Below are 17156 nucleotides of genomic sequence, written 5' to 3'. Positions count from 1 at the left end.
AACTATTACAGATCATCTATATTCAGATATTGTTTTGACAATTGGTGAATTCATTCAATATACTTTTAGAATACAACTTAATTAATTAGGCCTAGTTTATTGTACAGTGACAGTCATGAGTTGTGAACAGATTGAAGTGAGCTAGTTAGTATTTTGCAATGAAAATTATCATGTAGACCTATTCTAAATGTATGCAAGATATATAGTGAATTCACATGCTGTAGTACATGAAAAGGATGCGTATTGGGGGGGGGGGGGGGTTACAATTTTAAACAATACTGCAGCTGACCTAAAACGGTGAGTGCATGTACATATACAATCTTTTCCTGGGGGAGGGGTAGGAGTTGTCACAACATGCAATTTTCTCATTCCATTCTTGCAAATAATGCTTAGTATCTTACATCTGAAAGTGTATAAGAATAGGTAAGTATACTTATTTCCTACCAAGGGGGAGGAGGAGGGTCGGACTCCTTCCCTGTGCGTCTAACATAGCCTCTTCCAATGAAATAAGGCTGCTTAAAAGAACAACAATGGGGAAATTTTGCACTTTTATGAAGATCGCACAATAGAATAAAAAAAATCTTCATATGCACAATGTCGGTAAGGTGGTAATATTCTTGATTTTATGTAGTAACCCCCATGTATTGTACGTAGCACTGACATTATTCATATATAGAGCAAATTAGAACAATATCATATTGTACAAAATCCCTGTATTTAACTAAGGATTAATATATCAGCGCCTTGTAAATAAAATATTTAATGTAGCAAGTTTGCTACACGTTACACACCTCCCCCCCCCCTTTTTTTAAAATCTAAATTGATAACTATACATTGCATGACATCCATTCAAAAGCTGATCATAATCATTTGATATCAAGCATACTACTGTATCTTTTCATAAACATAAGTACAATTTAACTGTCCTTGTGAGCAAAGTTGCATTAATTAGCTAGTTGATTTATTATACATTATATACTAAACTAACCCTAAAACGGGACAGGGGGTATCACCAGGATTCACATCACTGGGTGGGGTATATCAAGTACCTAGGAATGGAAACGTGGCTTTTTAAATTCCAAAAAACCAGAAGTTTGTACGCCACTGCTTCAGTTGTAGACTATGACATCAAACATAGACCGTGACGTCTTACATGTCATTTTTGTCATTTTAGAACAGGTACTTTCCAAAAATGCATTATAAACATGATACATGACAACATTTACAAGTTTTGTTTTGTGTTTTAACAAACGTTCAGTTGGGTGTTCTTACTTTTCGCTGAGCACAACGATTCAAGGAAGCTAAAAATCTTAATTTTCCAAATTTTGCTGTATTTTACCAAAGCACACAGGACACATAGCCTATACATGTATCTATACAACATCTTAATTGGTAAACATTTTAAGTGTCAAGCCATAATGACTTGCAATTATTCATCCTACTCCGTGAACATATGTGCAAAATATGTACCCGGTAGGCCGGGAAATTGCACACAATGTCGAATAAAGAAAAATGTCTTATTTGAAGTACACATTTTCATTATCGCTAAGATTCCAAGGACAGATTTTCTTTATACAAATATTGTAAATATGAGTGTTCTCTAATAATTGAAAACAAATTTGATTGAATTTTAAGTACAACGCTTAGACTGATTGATGTTTAGAAATCAGTGATTTTGCCAATTTCTTCAAATTCGGGAAATTTGTTACATCTATATATACTTTTTAAGACAGTTGTACAATGAGGGGGGGGGGGGGGGGTAACCAAATGAAAAACTAGTTGCTTCTTTAGCTGATTGAGAAATTTCCATTTCTTTTCCTTATTATAAAATAACAAATAGATTTTAGTAGGAAAATTGGTTGGTTATTTTCAATACGCAACATCATTTCAAAACACAAAAATTATACTTTAAGCTACACTGGAATTACCCTGAATACATTATCATCATAATATCTGAACAATACATCAAATGTCGGTGAATTTTCCAATTAACAATAAGTACAAAACAGATATGTAATTATCAGAACAAATATGAAATATAGGCTGTCCATTCTGTATGCCAACAAACGAATGGCTTGTGTTTTTAAGGAACCACCGATGGCATCCTTCAGACGCCCCAGAAACCTGAAGGGCATGATAGTAGGGGATAAACTGGATAACCCTTTACTCAATGGAGGTTTCAATACATGACCAGATCTCAGATGCCAATTATGCAAATATAGCTCAGACACTGAGTGTTTTAGCAGTCCTGTCACAGGTCGGAGTTATAAGATATTGGGAAACGTTTCCTACAAAATCAATAGCCACATCTATCTCATGAGGTGCGATGCTTGTCAGAAGCAGTATGTAGGAGAAACAACAGACCTTCGCAGACGGGTCAACAATCACCGGTCCTCTGTCAGAACCAATAAAGATTTGCCAGTAGCTACACATATCAATGGCAATAACCACCGATGAGAGGAAGTGACAGTAGTGGTTATTGATCATGACCCAAGTTGGTCAGATACCGAAAGAAAGCAGAAGGAAAAATTCTGAATGTACAAGTTGAAGTCTTTCGAACCGCATGATATCAACAGACCTACTGACTTCACCAGCATAAATACGGGCTAAACCCTTACTAGATATTAAGCTTCATCTAGGCCTACTCGTCTGATCATGTCCCTAACTGTGGTACTATAACCATTTTTAAACATTTTTTTAAAGATTTTTTTTTACTATTTTTTTTAATTCTCTGTTTACAGAATCACACCCCCCCCCCCCTTTGTTTTTTGCTATGAGCTTCGTAATCAATTGCTTATATGTAAAACCCATTTATCAGTTTCCGTGATTCTATGCTTTTTACACGTCTACCCTAGACGTGATCAGTACGGGAATGTCTGATGTTGATTCGATTTCCTAGGCTGCTTAATCTTGTTTTTCAGTTGGTCCACATTGTTTGATAATTTAAACTGGTTCTTTTTCTTTTAAATGTTTGTATACTTTATTTTTATAGTGTTAATTTATATTATCTTTATCATCAGTTGGTTTTGTTTTTTGTTTTTTTACTATTTATGAATTATTTATTCTTAATGCCGCCATTTTAGACTTCCAAAGCTTTTGATACTGTTTCACATACAAACTACCCCATAAGCTCTGCCAGTATGGTATACAAGATAATACTTTATCATGGTTAACCTCGTTCCTGACAAAAAGAACAATGCGGACAGTAGTGGAAGGTGAAAATTCAAAGGAAGTAGCAGTAGAATCTGGTGTACCGCAAAGGACAGTCCTCGGACCTCTGCTCTTTCTGTGCCACACCAACGACCTTCCTGGCTAAGTAACATCCCAAATCAGACTATTCGCAGACGACTGTCTCCTATACCGTCCCATCAATTGCTATGGAGACCAATATGTATTCTTTCAGCAAATAGAAACATGAAATGCAGTTATTATCGGTGACAGAGAATGGGTGTGTTTCATATATAAATCACTAGAACAGTTGCAGGCTATATCTTTTTACCATCAACAATTAAGTTATGGAACGATGTCTATAGATCAGAGAAAATGTTGGCGGGGGGGGTTACCAAAAATTAACACAATTTTAAAAAAAAAACACTAAAAGATCTAATTCAATTCATACTGACCTGACATCGTTGGTTTTCTCTTCAAGACTTTCTTCAGAAATGGGGTGTGAAGCCTTCATTGTGTATCAGGGGCTCTACATTATATTTTACAATTTACACATTCAATGGAGGGCCCATTTAAATTCCATTGTTATACACCCCCAAAAGATTTTCAATTATCGAAACGTCTTGGTGCCGAAACATCTTGCTGCCGAAACGTCTTAATAATAAGGTGCCGAAACGTCTTAATAATAAAGTGCCGAAACGTCTTGGTGCCGAAAAGTCCTGCACCCGTTTTATTATCTGATTCGATACGCAAGAGCTTGTTCTGCGTATAGTCAGCTTTTTAAATCGAGGCAAGCTACTGACAAACAAGTTGATGGTACAGGGGTTTCAACAGTCTCGATTGAAGTCAGCATTTCGCAAATTCTATGGTTGTTATAACGATCTAGTTCGTCAATACAACCTATCATTGGGTCAAATGCTGTCTGACATGTTTCATACCGATTGTTAGGCCGTTCTTGGCTCACTGATTTTGACTACGAATAACTCCGTTTACCTCATTAGGATATAGGGCTCACGACGGATGTGACCGGTCGACAGGGAATGCTTACTCCTCCTAGGCACCTGATCCCACCTCTGGTGTGTCCAGGGGTCCGTGTTTGTCCAACTATCTATTTTGTATTGCTTGCAGGAGTTATGAGATTGATCACTGTTCGTTATCTTCACCTTTCATTATTCTATAAAAAACGTATTCTTTTCTTTTCATCAGTTCTTTTCACGACAACTTTATTTCGCGATTTTCCAGTAATGAACTGGTTCGCGACGACGAGTTTTCACGACGTGACCGACATTATCTTAAGCATACACGAAACAATATTGGAACGGTTTGCAGTGAGAAATGTTCGCGATGATGAGGTTCGCAAATAAAAGTTGGTGTACGGTATTTGTATATTATCTTTCAATATATTTGCAGTAAACCTCTTCATGGCTATTATTCTTTTTAGAGTTATTCTGTGGAAAACCTCGTGTGACAGATATGGTTAATGTTATCATAATTCAAGGAGGGTCGTACTTTTATAAAGATCATGTCTGAACTCCAAACTCGATAATTCAATATCAAGTCAATTGTGTCCTCTATTCTAGAGGAGATAAAAAAGGAAATGAAAGAGGAAATCATTGCAGTTGTGACAGATATGGTTAATGTTATCATAATTCAAGGAGGGTCGTACTTTTATAAAGATCATGTCTGAACTCCAAACTCGATAATTCAATATCAAGTCAATTGTGTCCTCTATTCTAGAGGAGATAAAAAAATGGAAATGAAAGAGGAAATCATTGCAGTCGTGAAAAGTACAATTCTGACAGAAATGAAAGAAAACACCACAAAAGAAATCAAAGTATACTATCATCAATAGAAATCAAAGTCGATGTAAAGAAAGAATTTGAACAAAAACTAGAGAACAATACGAAAGAACTTAAAGGACACGTTAGAGAGATCTCAGACGGCTTCAACCTTGACTTTGAGACGCTACGTGAGAAGTTCTCTGACCAAGCACGGGAGCTACGAGGTATGAAATAAAATCTTAAACTACTGTAGAGTAGAGCAGACAGTGCGATTAGACTTGCAAATCAAAATCAGCAATACTCTCAAAAAAGTAACATAAAGTTCCTGCGGTGGGAGGAAAAACAGGGTGAAAACTTGCGTGAGGACTTGTACAAAAATCCTCAGAGAGTCGGTCAATATCGATTTGGCACCTGCAGATATTGTGGCCATTCATCGGGTACCAGGTGGAGTGAGGGACGGTCCAAGACCGGTAATAGCCAAATTTCGTGACCCAGAGACAAAAATAAGAGTGATAAAGAATCGGTCACAGGAAAGAGTAAAGAAACACTTCATTATGCACGACCATATTACACCCATGAACGCCAAACTCATACGCGACCTAAACGAAGACTCTAGGATTCATTCAGCATGGTACTTCAATGGTAAAGTGTTTGCCATCGATAGTAGCGGAAGCAGACATAAATTCGACATTTTGGATGATGTGAATGAGAAACTTAAACACCGGCGCTAGTGTGTTTATTCTTGCGGAGATAACCCTAAAATCCGCGCCTGTATTTTGTCATCGGGATCGGGACTCAAACTAAATACATTCGGGATCAATGTTAAGGTTTTGTTTACAAGTGTGGAAGATGTGTGAAAGTGGTCGAGAGTATTTTTTGTTTACAAATAAAGATGCTATTTTTTTTTTTATATGTATATGTCAGTAAATGTCTTCTTACAATATCCATTAGCAATTATGCAATGCTTTATGTTATATATTAGTCTTTTTACTTTAGAAAATGGTTGATTCCATAAAAATTGCTACTGTGAATTGCCAGGGCTTGGCTACATTATCAAAACGTCAAGATGTGTTAAATTTTTATAGATCGAAAGGTTATTCTATAATATGTTTTCAAGATACCCACTTCACTCCTGAAGCAGAACCATATATTGAAGCCATGTGGGGCTACAAATGTTTCTTCAACTCTTATAAATCAAATTCAAGAGGGGTAGCCTTATTTTTTAACAATAATATTGAATTCAAGGTACACCAAGAAAAGAGGGACAAAGAGGGAAATTTAATTCCCCTATACTTAACAATAGAGGATAATAGGGTCACTCTTATTAACATTTATGGTCCAAACATTGATAGTTCTGAGTTTTATGAATATGTTCGTGAGGTATGTTTAGAACTGGATAATGAGTATTATATACTTTTAGGAGATTTTAATCTTGCACTAAGCCCAGATATTGATACAAATAATTATACTTCAATAAATAACCCAAAAGCAAGGAAGAAATTATTAGAAATTATGGATGACTGACAACTTCTAGATTATTTTAGAATTTTGAATTCTGATAGACGGGTTTATACATGGCATAAAAAGACACCCTTAAAAGAGGGTCGTCTAGATTACATTTTAATCTCTGAAAGTTTGTCCAATTCTGTGGAAACATACTTAATTAAACCTGGTTATGGATCAGATCACTCCATAGTTGTTGTAGAATTAAAATTTAACTCTTTTAAAAGGGGATGTGGACTTTGGAAATTCAATGATAGTCTTCTTTCAGATAAAGAATATGTACAGAAAGTCAAAGAAACTATTCATAAAGTCTGTAGACAATATAGTAAAAGTGACACGGATAACACAAGATCTATTGATGATAGTATACTATTGGAGGTTTTACTTATGGAAATAAGGGGTGTTACTATTTCATACTCTTCCTACAAGAAAAAACAAAGGGAAAAGCAAGAAATATCTCTACTTGAAGAAATAGGTCACTTAGAAACTGAGGAAAAAATAGATTTGCATCTTATAGAACAAAAGAGGTTGATTTTAGAAAACTTCAGAAAAGAAAAAATGGAAGGTCATATCATAAGATCTAAAGCTAGATGGATAGAGGAAGGGGAAAACCCACAAGGTATTTCTGCAATCTGGAAAAACGCAATTATTTGAATAAAACTATTAAAAAATTAGAAGTTGAAGGAAATGGTATGATCTATGAACAGGCGGATATACTTAATGAAGTTAAATGTTTTTACCAAACTCTATATACAAATAAAGATTCAGAACTTTTAGATTTAGATCTTAACAAAATTATTCAAAATTGTGTTCCAAAGTTGGACAAAAATATTTCAGTCTTTGGAAAGAACAATATCTGAAAAAGAAGTGTCTGAAGTATTAAAAAATATGAAAAACAATAAATCTCCAGGTAGTGATGGATATAGTGTAGAATTTTTCAATTTTTTTTGGACAGATCTGAAAGAACTCATATTAAAGTCTGTTAACTGTATTTTCTCCAAAAAAGAGCTTCCCATCTCTCAGCAATTGGGGATTATTTCATGTTTGCCTAAAGGTGATAAATCTAGACAATTTTTAAAAAAACTGGCGACCTATTACATTGTTAAATGTCTTGTATAAACTTATTTCAGGTTGTCTTAGTAACAGAATCAAGTCTACTTTAGATCATCTTATTTCAGACACCGAGTCTGGATTTATAAAGGAAAGATACATTGGAGAAAATACCAGATTTATCTATGATCTTATGCATTATACAGAAAGTAAAAATATACCAGGACTATTGGTTTTAATTGATTTTGAAAAAGCTTTTGACTCCATTTCATGGTCATTTATATATAAAGTATTAAGATATTTCGGTTTTGGTGAATACATTATTGAATGAGTGAAGATTCTTAATACAAATTTTAGGACTGCAGTGTTACAGAGTGGGTTTTTATCTACTCAATTCAATATTGAGAGGGGCTGTAGACAAGGCGACCCTGTTGCACCTTATTTGTTCCTCCTTTGTGCAGAAATTCTTGCAATTTTAATTAAACAAAATAAGGATATAAAAGGTATTGTGATATGTGATAAGGAACACAAATTAAGTCAATATGCAGATGACACATCACTTGCTCTTGATGGGACACCTAAGTCACTTTTTACAGCATTAGATACCTTAGATTTTTTCTCTAAACTTTCTGGTTTAAAGGTAAACAACTCAAAAACTAAAATTGTTTGGATCGGATCTAAAAAGTTTTCAAATCAGGTCTTTCATCACACTAGATGGAAACTTGACTGGGGTTCAACAACTTTCAATTTATTAGGTATTAACTTTTCAGTAGACTTACAACAAATTACAGATTTAAACTACAACATACAGATTCCTAAAACAAAGAGCATGCTACAACATTGGAAAAGGCGAGTTCTAACACCAATTGGTCGGGTTACAGTGGTTAAAACATTAATTATTCCAAAAATAAACCATTTATTTCTATCACTACCAACACCGAAAAAGGAGATAATTAATTCATTGAGTAAAGATATTTTTGAATTTATTGGAATGGAAAATGTAACAAAGTAAAACGTTCTATTGTAACTCAAGACCACCATCATGGGGGTCTAAAAAGGGTGGACATCAACAATTTTATCATGTCTTTAAAATGTTCATGGTTGAAAAGGTTATTGATGGGAAATAAATCCTGGGTAGATATTTTTGAAGCAATTAATGGTAATGATTTTGTTCACAAATTACTTGATTTTGGAGATGCATTTATCTCTGAATGTGTTATTCCAGCAAACAATGTTTTTTGGCAAGATGTTTTTAATTCTATGTTCCATGTAATAAAATCCTTTGACAAAAATTTCTACAAGGAATCCAATCCCAGCATTCCTGTGTGGTATAATTCAAATATTAGAGTGGGTATGAAAACACTGTTTATCAAAAGCTGGTATAAAAAAGTTGTAAAACTCATAGACGATTTCCTAGATGACAAAGGGAATCTTTTATCACATAACCTTTTTCAACATAAATTTGATATCCAAGTTTGTATATTACAATATAACAGTGTATTGAGTGCAATATCAACTCATCTGAAATTGTTTGAAAACAAAGGTTTATTCAATAGATCTTTTACACCTTATATTCCATTATATTATAAACCTTTGATTTTGCAAACTAAATGTACTAAATCTGTTTACAAACAGTTAAATGTAAACCATGATATACCTACTTCTGTTTCAAAGTGGAATTTAGATCTGGTAGCTTATAGAATAGAAATATGTGTTAAGGATGCTTTTACTGTATGTTTTAAGACTACCAAGGACTCTACTATCCAATGGTTACAATATAGATTACTTCATAGAATTCTGCCTGTCAATTATTATCTTTAAAAAATCAATGTTGTGAATTTTGATTGTTGTACCTTTTGTAATGGTGAAGTTGAGACAATTCAACACGTGTTCATTGGCTTTGAAAAAGTATCTATATTATGGAGCAATCTGATCATGCACATTTATAAAACAACTTCCAAAAGAATAGGCTTTAATGTACTTAATATTTTATTAGGTGAACTCCCATTGTCGAAAGGCAACAGAATTGTAAACTTCCTTATCCTTTATACAAAAGAATATATTTTTTCTTGTTTGAAAAAAACCAAATTGCCAAGATTCTTGGAATTATTGTTCTATCTATACAACAAATATAAGGTTGAAAAATGTATTGCGTATCAGAATTTAGAAATACAAAAATTTGAAAATACCTGGCATGTGTGGAAAACACTTTTTGACAACATAAAAAAAATCATAATTTTACTATTTCAAGCAATGTTTTTTTCCCCTACTTTTGAAGCCACGTGTACTTTTATCTATTTACTCGAGCTCTGTATTGTCTTTTCTCTTACAATTATATTAAAAATGCAAGCACTTACCAACAAATGTATGAGTGTGAGTATGAAAGTGTGTGAAAGTGGTTAGAAAAAAATGGCAAATGTTCTTCTGTCTTATGTCAATATTTGTGAAATAAAAAATTAATAAATAAAAAAAAAGTCAATTGAATTATCTAAACATTGAGATATTGCATGATTTCGGACAGTGTCATGTAAAGGCGGGTGCAGGAACAGGGGAATATGCCTTGGATACATTGGATGTAAGTGTTCCCCAGGATATGGCGGGTAAAGGTGTGAAAGAGGTATGTTCTCTCATTTCTAAATGAAACACTATCTAAATTTCCTGCATATTCTATGAACCATATGCGGAAATCTGTGTGCATGTTTATATGTTTCGTAGCAATCTGTATTTTGCCATGTCTTCACCGTGGGCGCTGCATTGCTCTGTACCAGTGTGCCTGCACACGTGGATACACGGGATCCCGATGTCAATCTGGTGGGAACTATTAATACTGTTATACCATAACTGGGATCCGTGCTGTTGTATGTATTGTACATACAGTAAGAACTTATAAGGTAATTACTTCCTGGTTGAAATATCGTAGAAGAAGGTCCAACTTGGATGGTAATATATATTGAAATTGAATAGGTGAAGAGAATACGCTTATAAATTCAGATCTTCCAACGGCCCATGTCACAGTAGACATTGTCACGCTCAATGAATGTTTGTCTGAGTGCTATAGTACTGGCACAACAAATAAAAACCGGAAACACCAGAGGTAGAATCAGGTGTCTAGGAGTAAGTATCCGCTGATGAACGGTCACACACACACTGTGAGCCTATATCTTAATCAGGTAAACGGAGTAACCCGTGGAAAAGAACGGTCTAACATTAGTATAAAACACGTACAGCAACACTCAACGAATGATAGGTTGTATTTGCATATACGATCGTTATAACGACCATATGTTTTGAAAATATCAAAGGGATAACTTTTGTTAAGAGATTTAAGGACATATGCGATGTTTCTCAATGCTATATAATATTTTTCTTGACATTTCACGTACGATTCACTTGCATTCTATCTCTTTTCTACAAAAAATCTTATATTACCACGTCTGTTTTAGAGCTATTTTGATAGTTTCTGGTTGTTGCAAGTAAAATGTAGAGTCAGCTCTCACGTATTACAGCAACTTGCATAAATGAGCATTACCGTAGCAAAGAAAGAAAAATCTATAGAACGTTAAGAGTTTCAAACCCGGAACCCTTGTACTACTGGTTAGGTGAGCTAACCACTGAGATACCCAGGTGAATATAAACATCATGGTAATATCACTACAATATGAATTGAAACCTATTTCGAAAATCATACAAGAACTCTTTATAACGAGATAATAAAATACTTTTACAGAAAATGTCAGACACGTTATGTCCTTAACCATATGGAATGAACCATAGTCATTTTATCACAATATTTGCTATGAATGGTTACAATGGTATACAATTGTTATATCAATAGCTGTATGTGACCCACCTTGTGAAAACAGAGGCATATGTGAAAAACCAAACGTCTGTCATTGTCAGCATGGATTCAAGGGTAATCTTTGTGAAAGGTATTTATGATTTATTACCTTGTACAGGAAATATACCTGTGTTAATTTGTTACTGGACTTTTGCGAGAAGGGCTAACTTTCACAATCAACGCTGACTTGGACATTTAAACCTGCATATGGTATGGAAGCACGATATCGTTAAATATATGTAATATCGACTTGTTGGCATTTATACAGGGACCTTCTACTGCCTCGATCTTGAATTAGCTTTTTTGGTGATTTTTCTTGATCACGCAAAAGCAAAGGCGTGCATGTTCAAACCGCTGCACGTTACAAAATCGTGGCAGGGTAGTGCCTGATGTTGGTGGGAGGCCTGCTTCTGATCTGATAGAGTATCTTTGGGACTTTGTGTCCATGTACGGACGGGTTTTCGTCCCGGGACGACGGCAGTTGTCGTCGTGAACGGCGGACGCCTTTGCCGAAGAGGTGCTAAACAATCAGAGAAGATCCATGCTAAGCTTCGGAACGAAGCTTCCCTGAGCGTAGGAAGTGTAGCGAACAGTATGTAGGGAATTTCTACTGCTTCGCTAGAGAGCTACATGTAGCCTTTTTAGTGATATGGTAGTATTTCTCTAAGCAACGGTGAGCGTGTTCGGATCACTGTACGTTACAATATTATTATAGTACGACTGTTAGGTTTTAAACCACATGAACTTCTTTCATTTATCTGACAATTATTAAAAAATAAAAACAATTCAATTCATTTTTGCATACATACATTGTAGATGTAAAATCTTAACTCGAATATATACTTTGATTCATGTTCAAACTTTACAAAAAGTCATCGCAACATGATGAATCGGATGTACATGTAAGTGTATTATGCAGGAGGTTTGCGTTTTCTTTTATCATAAACTGTGAAGTTGTTATACAGGTTTATTCAATCAAACACAGATACAACACAGTGCGTGCTAAGCGTATCGACAATTTGGAATTACATGTGCATCTGCACCAATGCAGATCTGTAGCTCTCTTGGAAAATAGTTGGTCATACCAGAGAGCTACAGATCCACCCCTTATAGAAACCTTCGATTTACGGTGCAGGTCGCTGTATTCTGGCATCATAATATCAAAAAATTCCTTGCATATTTTCCTAGTATGTTTTTGTCCAAACATTTATCAAATTCCCATGTGAACTGAATTGTCGCAACTTCAAATGATTTCGTTTTTAAAGATAGCCATGTTATGTAGCAGTCAATTCGAACCCCGTTGATTTTTATATCTATTCACTCTATCCAATATGAAGTACGTATTCGGTCTTCATTCATAATAAACACGAATATTGGACGTAAATATTGAAAAGTAATCCTAGTACGTTATGAAAGACATCAGTCTGGCCCCTGTCGCCGATGAATTTTTTTTTCAATACTGACATATAAAAACAGAACTTAGCGGAGATGGATCCGGAATTATTTCATCTAAAGTATTTAACTAACAAGAGGCCAACGGCATACCATTAAAGAAGATCTATGCTATCAATAACATTTTAAAAGACATTCAGAAATGGTTTACACATGAACATATATATATATACCAAGTTTGGCCCCGCCCTGGAGTCAGTACGTTTACCCCAGAGATCATTTTCAATTTACAATTTCGGTAGAGGCCTAGATCTTTATTACAGATGTGAGGTTGTAGGGAAGATGATTTAACATTGATCAATTTTTGTTCCATCCTTAAAGGGAAAGGCAACCCTAACCACATAGTTACTTTTATGAATAAAGTATTACTTACTGATATCGTAATTAACAGTCTTTAACAACAAAAATCCTTGCTTAACAATTAAATCAATATTGATATATCATGTATTTTGAATTACCCGCCGCTAAGAGAGTGGCCATTGAAGTTTAATTTATGACGTCACATCGTCTATTCCGGTTTATTTCATCAGTAGTGCGAACTGTAAACATGACAAGTCACGAACAGGTAAGTTTGGAGCCGTATAGATTTGAGCCCACTCTTTCGCAAGAAGAAATTAAGGAAAGAAGACATTCAGTCAAGTCGTAGAGCGGGCAGACGGTTAACGTTTCTTCATACAAATGTCGTCATTACGCAAATGATGGATCCACAGTTTACGTAGTCTTTTCAATTCAAATGACTTGGTTGAGTCGGGAATTTCGAAAAAAAAAACCTTTTTTTCCACATCTACCTTTCGCATTAGTGTAATTAATTGCTTGCCAGGAAGGCATCATCCTATTTATTCGTAAGATCTACCACATGCACATCTTTGATGATCTCACAGGTTCTTGGGTTCAGGACCCCCCCCCCCCCCCCCTCCGAATAAGCTACATGAGTTGATTTAATTAATTTTTTGTTGGAAATATTTCTAATGCATGTCAACAACGTCTTGCATACCCATAAAGTCCAAAATACATGTAATTTAAAAGAAACCCTTTCAAAAAATACCCTCACTGGTTATTATAAGTTCTGTTATAATAACCAGTGAGGGTATTTTTTAAAGAAAAGGGGGGGGGGGCTTATTTTGAATTATTTTGGACTTTATGGGTCTGCAAGACGTTGTCGATATGCATTAGAAATATTTTCAACAAAAAAATAATTAAATCAACTCAGGTAGCTTATTCGGAGAGGGGTGGGGGGGGGGGGGGGGGGGGGAGTCCTGAACCTAATCACCTGTGGATGATCTTAGAATCTCATCAAAACCGGAACAGACGGTGTGACGTCAAACTTATTGATTTTTGTGGTCTTGAATACAAAATAATTACACATCATGGCAGCCTCTTTAGATTGCGGGAATTTCAATTTTTGACGTTTTCAAATTAGTCCTGAAGCTTATCTAGGCCATATATCAACAGAATTGTATAACAAATCTTTATCATATGATTAATCCTATCATTTATCATGTAAAAATATTTTGGGTTGCCTTTCGTTTAAGGCTCCGGGAGTGCAGGATTGATTGATTGAATATTGTTTTACGTCCCTCGAGAGAAAACGTCACCATTGCCGGTGAAGGGCTGCGAAATTTAGGCCTATGCTCGGCGCTTATGGCCTTTGAGCAGGGACGGATATTTCTCGTGCCACACCTGCTGCGACATGGGACCTCGGTTTTTGCGGTCTCATCCAAAGGACCGCCCTATTTAATCGCCTTCTACGACAAGCAAGGGGTACTGAGGACCTATTGAAACCCTGATCCCCATGGGAGCGGGGGTACAGGAGGAATATATGGGGATATTAGGTCACATAGACTTTACTGTAACAGAAATAGCACAGACACGCGACGTTTTAATTAAATATTTATAATTTAAAAAATTGTCTTCCTGTAAACATAATATTCACAAGGTATATCACGTCGCCATCTTGGTTTTCTGTTTTGCCAGCTGCATCGTTTGAAAATTTCGGCGAAAAGTTCGATTTAATATGATAATTAGACCCCTACCATTTAGATGCAACTATGTCAAGGTCCTTACTCGCATCGTCATTGTGAACTGGAAATAAAGTCCATTTATCAGCTATAATCAACCGTCAAATATCGTCTACTGGTTCCAAAATGCCTGCGAGAAATAGTACGAGCATGGAAAGGAACCGGAACAACCCGATACTCTATGGACAACTAACATTTCTGTACATTGCCTCAGTTCATCGCTTATTCATGTATGTACAAATTTGTCACGAAAAGGTTTCCGTATATTAAGCATGTGTCAAAGTCAGCCGTAAATTGTAAAAGTCAGCCCTTCTCGCAAAAGTCCATTAGCCGAGTTGCAACGAAGTTGAACTCGGCTATTGGTTTGGTGATGCGGGCGGACGGGTGGTGATAACTCAAAAAGTTTACAATCTAATCAAATGAAACTTTGATATATTGTTGGGTACCAGGGAAGGAAGATCCCTATTGATTTTGGAGAAAATAGATCAAAGGTCAAGGTCACAGTGACCGAATATAGAATGAAAATTTCAGAAAATTTTTCTTTCCGAATGATAACTCAGAAAGTTTAAATCTGAATCAAATGAAACTTTGATATATTGTTGGGTACTAGGTAAGGAAGACCCTTATTGATTTTGGAGAACAAAGGTCAAAGGTCAAGGTCACAGTGACCGAATATAGAATGAAAATTTCAGAAATATTTGGTTTCCGGATGATAACTCAGAAAGTTTGAATCCGAATCAAACGATACTTAAAGATATTGTTATGTACCATGTAAGGATGACCCCTATTGATTTTGGAGAAAAAAGGTCAAAGGGCAATGTCATAGTGACCGAAAATAGATTTAAAATTCAAAAAAAAAATTGGTTTCCGGAGGATAACTCGAAATTTTTTAATTTGAATCAAATGAAACTTGAATATATTGTTAAAGGTCAAGGTCCAAGTGACCGAAAATAGATTGAAAACTTCAGACAAATATGGTTCCTGGACGGTAACTCGAAAAGTTTAAAACTGAAATTAGTTCTTCACAATTACAAATATGCCACATCATTCTTGACTTTACAATGTATCCCATGCAACTCGGCTCATGCACCCCTGGGTGCATACATTGATTTTTAATTTGTTACTTTAGTTACCATGGTAGTTATGTGAAACTTCTTTTTTCTAACTCTGATCTTCGGACGTTTGAGCGGGCAGAACGAGCACGAGAATCTACCACCAGTTCTACAACTGTGTCTCCGGGCTGGTCCTGGAGTTGAAGCGACATTTAGTGATGTCATACAACAGTTACCCGGGGCTAGTCTCGGAAGTAAAGCGTCTACAATTACATACGTATAAAACTCTTAAATGTATGATCTTACAACACTGGCATGCAGTGACTGAATTTTAGAAAGAAATGAACCCTTTCAAGAAATCTTGGATAATTATGATTTGTAACAACCAGTCCGCGTTGATGTGTGTTCTACCTGTAAATCAATATATGCTTGATATGCAGAGGAATGATGTTACAAATAAACGTTGTCTTTATAAAGGTATAGAATTCCATGTTGGTTGGAATAAGGGATCAAATTTCTTTTTCCCACAAGTTATATATGTTCAATGAAATTGCATTTATCGTTTTAATTCATTTTAGCTCGATCTGTTCTCTACAACAAATGATATGCTATTTGCATGAAAACTTAAATCTGGTTGTGCAAATGCTGCAATTTAATGTCAGACACAAGTTCTTTTCATGATTCCTAGTATATAGATTGGTGCAAACTATTATCCACCCATGTCTTTCAGAGCCCAAAAACCTGTCCCCTGTCACCGTAGTCAAACACATCTAATAAACAACACTGTATGGAGAAGATATTAAAGACTACGGATTCCGGCCTCCAGCACGTTAGTGAAATTGTCCTTATGAACTAACATGTTATTTCTCACAATTTCGTCATGTTTCACGGGGAAATATGACCGTATGTCGGGTCAGGGATGACCTGTATGTTGGTTTCTTTCTTTGTGACGTCATAGAGAGATTCATCTCTGTCAACATCTCGCTGCGTGGAATGATCATAAATGTTTTCTGATTGATGATCGGACGTAGCGACCTCCCCAAGATGATTATATATGTCGTCTCTGACAGTTAATTTTATTTCAGTCGTTTCTACTCCGTCCTCCTGTTCCAAAATTCTTCTTCCGACATCAGCTTTGCCCGTGTTGATGCTTTCAGCCACAGAATACAACGGGATCATTTTCGAGTTATCAGCAAGTTCATAAATGTCAGTTTTAGCCACAAGGTTTGCGTGACACGTGTTGGATGGATCTGCATTCCCTCCCATAGTTTCTTTTCCCTGGCGTTTCTTCCTT

The 17156-nt window shown here is 35.6% G+C and overlaps 1 protein-coding gene across 5 annotated transcripts in view; it reads right to left on the bottom strand.

Annotated features, from left to right (window-relative positions):
• The window catches only part of LOC125670291 (uncharacterized), a 45747-nt gene that overhangs the window by 16680 nt on the left and 11911 nt on the right, over positions 1–17156 (bottom strand). For 4 of the 5 annotated variants that reach the window (XM_056162287.1, XM_056162283.1, XM_056162284.1 and 1 more), the window contains one exon: positions 16408–17153. The exons of the other annotated variant lie outside the window; for it this stretch is intronic. In XM_056162287.1, the coding sequence (XP_056018262.1) occupies positions 17038–17153 (116 nt within the window). In that variant the 3' untranslated portion in view covers positions 16408–17037. Of the gene's footprint in view, positions 1–16407; positions 17154–17156 lie in introns of those variants that run through there. 5 annotated transcript variants of the gene reach the window in all.

Source organism: Ostrea edulis, chromosome 4 (genome assembly GCF_947568905.1).
Source record: "Ostrea edulis chromosome 4, xbOstEdul1.1, whole genome shotgun sequence".
Taxonomy (NCBI): Eukaryota; Metazoa; Mollusca; class Bivalvia; order Ostreida; family Ostreidae; genus Ostrea; species Ostrea edulis.
This window is presented reverse-complemented; position numbering and strand designations above follow the sequence as displayed.